This window comes from Mus pahari, chromosome 3 (assembly GCF_900095145.1).
Source record: "Mus pahari chromosome 3, PAHARI_EIJ_v1.1, whole genome shotgun sequence".
In the NCBI taxonomy this organism is placed as follows: Eukaryota; Metazoa; Chordata; class Mammalia; order Rodentia; family Muridae; genus Mus; species Mus pahari.
In genome coordinates, this window is record NC_034592.1 from 103900400 (window position 1) to 103910865 (window position 10466).

The window sequence follows — 10466 nt, forward strand, 5'->3', positions numbered from 1 at the left end:
TCTTGTCTGTAGTCTGTTTGGTGTGTGTGTGTGTGTGTGTCTGTGTGTGTGTCTGTGTGTCTGTGTGTGTCTGTGTGTCTGTGTGTGTGTGTGTGTGTCTGTGTGTGTGTGAGACCCGTCCGTCCTTGTTGCCTATGTACAGTATCTAATGTATGAATGTGTTTGCTGTCATGTCTGTGTTCTCATCTGTGCCTGTGTCATATGTCTATTGCCTAGTTGTGTGTGTGTGTGTGTGCGTGTGCGTGTGTGCATCTGTCTGTCTGTCTGTCTGAATCTGTGCCTGCTTTGGTTTATATTCACTGAACAGCATAGGAATTCTTTGCAGACATCTTGAACAGACTTTTACAAGGAAAGAAATCACTTAACTGACCCCACGTCACCCAGAACATCACTCAAAAGCACAGACCCACAGACATATTATCAACTTACATCCACACGTGACTTCCAACATGGGGTAGTTGTTGCTTATGGTTTACAGTCTTAGGTGACGGTCACGGCAGAGTACACAACTTGAGATTAAAGCTGTGTGTTTAGCTTAGGTTGTAGAGGCTGATTACATGGGAAATCGGAAGCATAGTGAGGTCGGCTGCACTGTTCTCCGAAAGGCCCATCAAGCTTCCACAGGCTGAGTGCAGAGAGGCCAGCATCTAAGTACATCGTCCTGAGTGATCTCAAGGCACATTATTAACTTGGCTGCAAGGTCCCGGAAACGTTCAGTCTCTTCTGAGTCAAGAGATATTTTCAGACAAGTATAGCACCACCCAGCCACAGTCGGCCCACCCCTGGTCTCCTGGCCTTGACTTCCCAGCTGGCTCAGGAAAGGTTCCACACACCTACCTGTGGGCATTGACCCACTTACAGCTACAAGCTTGTAAAGAAGCATGTGTTTATCTGTGCCCTCCAACTTACATCCTTTCCACTGTGCCCCAGAAAGGGAGAGAGAAAGGCATCCTGACTGCTGGCTTGGGTTCCTATTTTTGTCCTCCAGCTGGCTGGCTGCTATGGTATTGCCTGAAGCCCCCTCAAACAGGTTCTTAAGATGCTCAGCCTAAAAGTGTTGGATTTTTTTTTCTTCTGTGATCCCTGGCTCATGACCCTGTACCCTTGACAGAGGAGTCTATTTACCTTCCTACTACTATCACTTACCTTTCTAGGTCTTGCCAGAAAATTTTAGTCTTCTTGGCATTTGGTGGTTAGTTTGACCCAGTCCTGAAATTTGTTGGTTCTAGAATTAATTTATCCATTAGAATTTTTCTGGGCACTGATCCTCTAGATGCAGAGACAAATTCTGGGCTGAACCAGAACAGATCTGAGACCCGCATGTGGGGCTCTGGAACTTTCTGTGGTTCTGAGCAGTGTGCCTCTGGCCCTGAAGACTAGTGTCCAGAATGACTCAAATTGATCAGCTGACATCCCACTCCTATGGTACCTCAGCATAGCCAGTGCACTCCCCTTTTCCATTTTAGTCATCAAGAAATAAATAAATCAGTTGGGCGTGGCGGCACAGACCTATAATGCCAACACTCCGGGGGCGGGGACAGGAAGATCATGCATGATAAGTTCGAGGCGAGCCTGGGTATCTAGTAAAAACAAGTTGTTTATCTGTGCCCCCTGACTTCTCATACTTGATGCTGTGCCATGGGAAGGGAGGGAGGAAGGCATTCTGACTGCTGACCTGTGTGTCTCAAGCACAATAGAAGGGAAGGAAGGAGGGGAGGGGAGGAAAGAAGAAAATGGGATAAAGAGAAATACTTTAGTTAGCCCTACAGCTTTCCTTAATTATGAGTTCTCACTCCTGGGCATGCACTGGAATCACTTGGGATACACAAATGTTCCAGACCTATGGGCGAAGAAGAAAAGTCTCAAGCCCTAATATATTCAGAGGACTTACTATATCCAGAACTGGGCTGGGCTTTTGGCAGACACTAAGGGGTATGCAGTTTCCTGTTCTGCAAAAGTTCGTGGCCTAGTTAGAGATAGATTTACCCATTCAAACGCCAGACTAGAACGGACAAGCTTCAGGATGCAAAGCCCAGGAAATGGTAGGGTCTTGGCTCAGAGTCCTCTCGGATGTAGGATCAGGTAAGGCAGTCCACAGCGGTGACCAAGCTTCTTTCTTCGTGCAGTTCTGGCGCTATGGAGACTGGGTAGATGTGGTCATTGATGACTGTCTGCCAACATACAACAATCAGCTGGTTTTCACCAAATCCAACCACCGCAATGAGTTCTGGAGTGCCCTTCTGGAGAAGGCTTATGCCAAGTAAGGCAACATGTAGGATGGGAAACAGGCTACGGGGGGATGGATTTCAAGATTCAGACAAAGTCTCCTTCACATGCTCATGTGGACTATGGAAGTCCAGGCAAGAGCCCGAGTCAGCTCGAGACCAGGTCTGGGCAGTAGGAGCCCTATCTGAAAAACATAAAAGCAAAAAGGTATAAAGATGTGTGCAGTAAGTCTTCAGCTTCCTGCAGCCAGTTCTTTGATCCTGCCTTCCTCGTGGTGTTTCAAGTCTTCATCAGCTCATTGCTTCTCTAGAGTTCAGCTCCTAGGATCTTACTTGCTTAAAACCATGTAGCCTGTTCATAGGCCAGGTTGTCTCTTTCCTTAGGCCTCCACCTCCACTGCTAGATTTAGCAGATAGTGGAAGAGGGCTGTGGGAAATGGGTACAGTCATGACAATGCTTCTGGCCTTGGGTTTACTCAGCTTGTCATACTTCATGGGACCCCTAGACTCCAGACTGGCTTTTGTCCTCTCTCCAAGGCTCCATGGCTCCTATGAAGCTCTGAAAGGTGGGAACACCACAGAAGCCATGGAGGACTTCACAGGAGGGGTGACAGAGTTTTTTGAGATCAAGGATGCTCCAAGTGACATGTACAAGATCATGAGGAAAGCTATCGAGAGAGGCTCCCTCATGGGCTGCTCCATTGACGTAAGTGTGATTCCAGGGAGGCCCCTCACTCAGCTAACAACAACACACAGCTTCCTCCTGAGATGGGGTGGATGCTTTAAAAGCAAGAGCCACATCAGTGAGATGGCTCACAGGTAAAGACACTTGCTACTAAACCTGAGGATCTAAGTTTGATCTCTGGAATCCACATGGTAGAAAGACAATGGACTCCTGAAATGTGTTGTCTAACTTCTGCATGCACTTCCTCCCCACACTAAATAAAAAAAAATTTTTTTTTTTTTTTTTGGTTTTTCGAAACAGGGTTTCTTTGTGTATCCCTAGCCATTCTGGAGCTCACTCTGTAGACCAGGCTGACCTCGAACTCAGAAATATGCCTGCCTCTGCCTCCCAAGTGCTGGGATTAAAGGCATGCACCACCACTGCCTGGAAATGTTGTTTGTTTGTTTGTTTGTTTTAAAGAAATTATCAGTAATTCCAGCAATTTAAAAGTTGAATCCAACCTGATTTGCATAATGAGGTCCTGCTTTTAAAAACAACAAACATGGATGATGGTTAACTTTAAAATTGACAGTTTTTCCGTGGGAATGTGTCCCTGAGGGTGGGGTGCTTCCTAAGAAAAAGACTGAGCGATGACATTCCAAACCCTAGAATTCAGGTAGCAATAGACCAGAGGCCCCACTGACAGCCCTCTCTTGTCCAGACTGCTCAGCACAAGCGTGGCCCACAAGCCAACAACCACCTGGCTGGCTGTGGATCTTTGCCCTTAGAAAGCTCCACAGTCACTGAGTTTTGACATCACCTCAATCCTTGGGCTCTGTGCTGCTGTCTGGATGATCTCTCTGACGCTCTCTCAGGGTACCAAGCTCATATGAACTGAGACAGGAACAAGGAGAGGACCCACCATGGCCTGGTTTTCTCAAGAGCTGCTTTGGGAATAGTAGTCTGGGGCGGGGCAAGCCACCTCCTGCCTCTTTCTCTCCCAGCACTCCCAGTGGGTAGGAAGGCTTGATTGTCACCACATGGGAGAACTCTCCTGTCCTATCACTGTCTTGCATCTTTTCTGCGTTTACACCCTGTTGATGTCTCTCCCCTCTTTTGTTTTGCATGTTGCACCCCATTTCCGTCCCCTTCCCTTCCTGCCCTCCCTTGTTTGCTGTCTTTCTCTTTCCTGGGTTCTCTACTTTCCTTCCCATCGGGCCTCAGGATGGCACGAACATGACTTACGGAACCTCTCCTTCTGGTCTGAACATGGGGGAGTTGATTGCCCGGATGGTGAGAAATATGGATAACTCGCTGCTCAGAGACTCAGACCTGGACCCCAGGGGCTCAGATGACAGACCGTCACGGGTGTGTACATCTCCAAATGTCGAGACTGACTAGCACCACCACCCCCAGTCCCCAGATCTGCATGGCCCATCCTTCTGAAGTCAGTGCACAGTGAACAGAACAGACACCCTCCCTTTTGGTAGCTCCCCTCTAAGGAACTATAGTTCCTTAGTGCTATAGTGTTTGTGTCCTCCTGCTTGGACAGCACATGTGCTTCCTGAAGGACTGAGCCAGACAGAAAAGCACAGAGGAAAAGTTAGCCTATATTTCCCCATCTAAAGATAACTGCCCAGTGATTGGTATACAGTCCTTCTGGGCACAAGCTTCAACTATATTTTTGTTTTAAAATTGTATCTTAGTATATGTTACATCTTTGCAGCCTGCTTTTTGTTCTTGTTGAGTTTTTTTTCCCCCAAGACAGGGTTTCTCTGTGTAACCCAGGCTGTCCTGGAACTCACTCTGTAGACCAGGCTTGCCTCGAACTCAGAAATCCACCTGCCTCTGCCTCCCAAGTGCTGGAATTAAAGGCGTGCGCCACCACGCCCGGCAAGGTTCATATTTTTTAAATGCAACTAAGTATTCTTTTTATATCATTTTAGTAGCTGTATAATATTCTAATGTGCAAATATACTATAATTTACTTATTAACACTCTGTTACTATTGAAGAGTTAGAGGGTTTTTTTTAAGGTCTGTTTTTCAAAAGTGCTGTAATAAGCATAAAGACAGTTTTGTATACATCCATAATGGTTTCCATAGGAGAGTCTCAAGAGGAAAACTGCTGGTCAAATGATAGGCCGTGTGGTGCCAGAAGCCATCTCAGGCGGCCTCTGAGCTATAGCTGAGCACATCAGTGAGTGCCCTGGCCTGATCTGAGTCAGGTGAATGAAATCTAAGACACTAAGATGAAAAAAGCTCCAGACTCAGAAGCTCCCCCAAAGCTGTTGTTACTGGGTCAGCTGATGCTGGGATGCCTGTCGAGAGCACAGAGGGCCTTGGTGATCTAACTACCCTTGTGCCAAAGAACCTTCAAGAACTAGAACTTGAGCATCTCTGCCCCTGGGACAGCTGTCCCTGCATTCAGGCATAGTCCTGTCACAGCAGGGAACCGCCCCGTATTGCCAGCATTAGGGACAGGGTTGTCTTGACTTCCTTGTTCTAGTAAGTGTGAGGGAGACAAGGTGACGAATAGTCAACTCTAGATGGGCTCAGAAGAAGGCACAGACCCCAGATGTCCCCGTCTCCTCTGCTGAGGGAGTCTGTAAGGGAGGGGAAATTCTTTTACTTACCTCCTATTCCAGGACTCACCTTGATCTCTGGCCATCAGGGCAGCGAGATCAGCTAGGAGGACAAGGGCAGCATCTTCCTGTTGCTCTTGAAAAGCCAGCAAGTGTCTGATCCTGGCCATAAGGCATAGGATCGAGGAAGAGAGTCATCCTCAGTCTGAGTTAACTCAGAAAAGGACCAGTATGAACCCAATCAGCAGAACTGCTCTCCCACCCCAACTCCTGACAGGAGTTATTTCTCTACAGACAATTGTTCCGGTGCAGTATGAAACAAGAATGGCCTGTGGGCTGGTGAAAGGGCATGCCTATTCGGTCACTGGGCTGGAGGAGGTGAGTCCGCTGGAGTTTGGTGGGACCTGGAAACCCCTGAGTTGACCCGCTAAAGTCAGGACTTAACTTTCTGTGCCTCTCTCACCACCCAGAGAACTTGCCCAGTCAGGTCCAAGCTGGGTCCCTGAGGGCAGAAGGGACCTATGGGACTGACACAAGGTAGACCTGGCTGCTGATCTTCTGGGTTCAGCTGTGTGTGTAGTGAATGTACACACTTATGTATGTGTGCCTGTGGAGGCAAGGGGTCCATATTGGGTGTTCCTCAGTGGTTCATCTGATTTTGAGACGGTGCCTCTCACTGAGCCTGGACCTTACCAATTGGTTAGATTGGTTTGTCAATGAGCTCCAGGGATCCGCTCTCCCTGTGCTGGGGTTACAGATATACTTTGCTGTGGCATCTTTTTTACGTGGGTGCTAGGGATCCAAACTTGGGTCTCTATTCTTGACCAGCAGGTATTTTATCAGCTGAGTGGTTCCCTGGCCCTTTCCTTTGCTTTTAACACCGAAGACTGGGATTTTTCTAGTTGTTTCCAAGGAACGACTAGAAACACAGCTTTTGGCCTACAAAGTTGAGCTTGTGTACTGCCTTGTTTCCTGTCCACTCATGTTCATCTTGTGTCCTGTGGGGTTTCTGAAGTGTCCTGGGTCATTTCCCAAGCAGGGTCATTGTGAGGCTCTAGCATGCAGTTGGACAGGTTATGTCCTGAAAAAAAAAAAAATGGTCTAAGAGAGGCTGTGTCGGTATCCCCCACTGCACATGACTGGAGAATGGGGCATCTTTTTCTAACTGGTCTATTGAGGGGAGGCATCTGCCTGTCGTTTATCTATCAGGGGCCTGTTCTAAATCACCCACAGAGAGGAGTAGTGAAGGGCCTCAGTAAAGCACTTACTGCCCAAGTCTGAAGACTCAAGTTCAAACCTGGGACCCAGAGTAGAAGGAGAGGACTGACTCCAGAAAGTTGTCCTCTATTGTGCACATGTGCATTGAGACACATGCACACCCACCCTCATATCACACACATACACACATATGTGCACACACACACACACACACACACACACACACACACTGAATAAAAATAAGGGCAGGAGAGGTGGCTCTGCAGTTAAGAGCATTTATTGTTCTTCCAGAGGACCTGGGTTTGGGTCCCGGCACCATCGGGTTGCTTATGACCACCTGTAACTCTAGTTCCAGGAGCTCTGAGAACCTCTGGCCTGCCTGCTCGGGCACTTGCAGGCATATGGGGCACATAAACTCACATGAGCAGACATACATCCACATAAGTTAAAAGAACAAAGACTGACAGAAATACTAAATAAGAAAAAGCCTCATCATAAATGTTTATCCCCCTCCACCAGTACATACAATGGCCAGGCGCTCCACCCTGTCAGCAAGCTTCTGGTTTGTCCACTTGGCCAGGGCCAGGCAGGCAGCCTTTATACTGGATTCTCACAACTTCTACCCAGCCCTCATACCAAGTCAGATGCCCCATCTTTCCAAACTTGCTTGAGCTTCCAAGTTGTGTCTCTTTGCCTCAGGCCCTGTTCAAAGGTGAGAAGGTGAAGTTGGTGCGGCTGCGGAACCCCTGGGGCCAGGTGGAGTGGAATGGCTCTTGGAGTGACGGGTGAGGCAGACCACCGGCAACAGAACTTGGGGCCACACTGGGGTGGGTACCAAACCATGAGAGTACTATTGATACTGGTGGAAGATCACCCTCAAACCAGTGACCTGCAGAGAAGGACACTGGTGTGGGCTCTGCAAAAGGGCAGGAGGTGAAGGCAGGGGAGCCAGGGACTCAGTGAACATGATGGTGCTTATATTCTTGAGGGGAAAGGTTCTAGAAGCCTCCATCAGGGTTCTGGACTAAACAGACAATTCCCTTCTTAGTGTCCATCCCCTTTACCTCACCTACAGAAAGGAAGCTGTACCTATAGTGTCCAGGTGACTCTTATGAGGGGTAAAGGTGACAGCTGGGGAAAGTGCTTAACTGAGACTGAAAGAGCCTCTCCTTTGGAGAAAGAGAGAGAGAGAGAGAGAGAGAGAGAGAGAGAGAGAGAGAGAGAGAGAGAGAGAGGCTGTTTTCCTGTTGCATGCTCTTTTCTTACAACTCTGTGGGCAGCAAGCTAACAGTTTCGACGAGTTATTTCATGAAGTCCTCATAGCTCCTAGACAGATGATGTAGTCGGTTCCCTTCTGCAGCTGAGGAAGTCAAAGCTGACAGGTCAAGTGACATGTCTAAGGATATACAGCTGTCTGATGCAGATTCCAGCTCTTAATGAGGAGGCTAGAAGATTCAGCCAGAGACAGTCAAGCCCTTGTGAACCCACTCCAGGGGACTGGCCTTAGTACTTTCTTAATTCCCCAATTTTCCTACCAGTTGGAAAGATTGGAGCTTTGTGGACAAAGATGAGAAGGCCCGTCTACAGCACCAGGTTACCGAGGATGGAGAGTTCTGGTAAGTTCATGACCCAGGCAGGGAGGTGAGATCCCAGTACCCAATCAGAAGCCACCAGGTTGCATCTTTGACATACCTGGAACCTGTTTTCCTATGGGTGCTCAAGGCCCAGCAAAGGTAGGTTCTGAAAAGAGAGTGCCAGTCATGGCAGTGGCTGAGCTCAGACCCAGGCCCTCCCATGACAGCTCTTGTTCCAGAAGCTACCCTTGTGCACTGGCCCCTATGTGGCTCTCTTCTGAACCAAGGGGTTTTTCTTACCTGGTATCCAGTGCCAGCCTTATTCTGGTCATGTCAGCCTTCTGAGTCTCAGCTGACAATAGTGTCTCCTATGACGCCTTTGGTTCCCTCAGGACTGTGATAACTATGATGTCACTAGCCTCAAAACTATCTTTTCTCAAGTGACATCTCTTTTCCCCATGCCTAAAATGTGCCTGGCAATAGTGAAACATACAGTGAGTAACCTTTTTGGAGAACTGGTTTCCAGCACTCTCTTTTCGAAGACAAATGAGGAGGCATGACCATAAGACATGGTGATAGTTTGGGGTAGATATGTCAGAAGTGACAGTGCCAGGCACACACCTGTAAGTCCATCATTTGGGAGACAGAGGCAGGAGGGTCAAAAGATCAAGGCCAACCAAGACCACAGGATGAAATCCTGTCTCTCAAAAGCAATTGAACAAGCCAAGTGACATCAGGGTCTGCTGGGGGACTTTACCGAGCTGTATTTGCCCTTGAATCTTCCCTTCCTCGGCCTGCATGAGTGTCTCCTCTCTCAACCTCTCAGGATGTCATATGATGACTTTGTCTACCATTTCACGAAGCTGGAGATCTGCAACCTCACAGCTGATGCCCTGGAGTCCGATAAGCTTCAGACCTGGACAGTGTCTGTAAACGAGGGCCGCTGGGTGAGGGGCTGTTCTGCTGGAGGCTGCCGAAACTTCCCAGGTGGGAGAGCCTCTGGATGGGGGAAGGTCTAGGCAGAACTCATTCCAGGCAGAATAATATTAACTATCACTTATCGAGCCTGTCCTAAATGCAGGATGCACTGTCTTATTAAAGCCTCCTCAGTTAAGGAAGGAAACATGCGGAGGGACCTCTGACAGGGAGCATGTAGCAACTCCCTGCTACCCTTGCTGGCAGCAAATACCGAAGCAGGAAACTGTCGGAAGGCCATGCCAATCCTGTTGGGGGTGTATTTGAGGACCTGGCTGCCACTGCATTAGTCCACGGCAGAGATGCTGAATGCATGTCCAAGGCAGTGGCCTCAGAGATAGGGCAGTGGGAAGAATTCAGATTTAGGGAAGGGATAATGAATGATACCAAGGGTCCCAGTACAATGACCTGGGCAGGTGAGCCAATATTGTAATATAAATTACACAGAACCAAAGTTGGCATGCTGTTTTTATGTGGTTGGTTGTGGAGTTACAGTAAGAGGAGTTTAGTTTATGACATGAAAAGTTTGAGGTACATATTGACTACCATGGTAAAGATTTGTAGTAGAGAGCTGAAGTCATCTACATTTTAGAGTAGACTTGGTTATATGATAAAAACTCAATGAAGATGACAGAGAGGTGGTTTGGCCTATAAAGAACTTTCCTGATAAATTGAGTCTTGATCCTCAAACCCCCACAAAAAGTGTGTGTCTGTGACCCTTGTGATGGGAGATGGAGACAGGAAAAGCTCAGTTAGCCCAGCATACACATCAGCAGACAACAGAGACTACCAAGCAAGGTGGAGGGAGAGGGCTGATGGTCAACATGGCCCTTTGACCTCCACGCACATGCCATGCCATGCCATGCGTGCATTTGCTTTCACACACACAAATACACACGCACAATATACACAAACACACATACCATATACACACAAAACTCAGTATTTTATGATGAAAAAAACGAGTAAATAGATGAGAAGAAAAGGGTGGTAGAGAATGGGAAGCCAGACAGGAAACTGAGCCTAGACATGTAGCTCAGGTGTCATTGGAATGTAGAGGTCAGTTAGAAAGTAGAGGTCACACCAGACTATGGTGGTCACTCCTTTAACCCCAGCACATGGAAGGCAGAGACAGGCAGATCTCTATTTGAAGCCCGCCTGATCTTCAGAGAGAGTTTAGGACAGCCAGGACTACACAGAGAAAATCTGTCTCTGGAAAAAAGAAAA

At 47.9% G+C, this 10466-nt stretch overlaps 1 protein-coding gene across 7 annotated transcripts in view; it reads left to right on the forward strand.

The window, feature by feature from the left end:
* The window catches only part of Capn3 (calpain 3), a 41325-nt gene that overhangs the window by 18163 nt on the left and 12696 nt on the right, over nucleotides 1–10466 (forward strand). For 4 of the 7 annotated variants that reach the window (XM_021193213.2, XM_021193214.2, XM_021193215.2 and 1 more), the window contains exons 4-10: nucleotides 2127–2260; nucleotides 2763–2931; nucleotides 4114–4257; nucleotides 5767–5850; nucleotides 7390–7475; nucleotides 8229–8306; nucleotides 9091–9251. In XM_021193213.2, coding sequence (XP_021048872.1) covers nucleotides 2127–2260; nucleotides 2763–2931; nucleotides 4114–4257; nucleotides 5767–5850; nucleotides 7390–7475; nucleotides 8229–8306; nucleotides 9091–9251 — 856 coding nt within the window. The remainder of the gene's footprint in view (nucleotides 1–2126; nucleotides 2261–2762; nucleotides 2932–4113; nucleotides 4258–5766; nucleotides 5851–7389; nucleotides 7476–8228; nucleotides 8307–9090; nucleotides 9252–10466) is intronic. The other 3 variants (XM_021193218.2, XM_021193219.1, XM_021193217.2) reach the window with 1 other exon arrangement.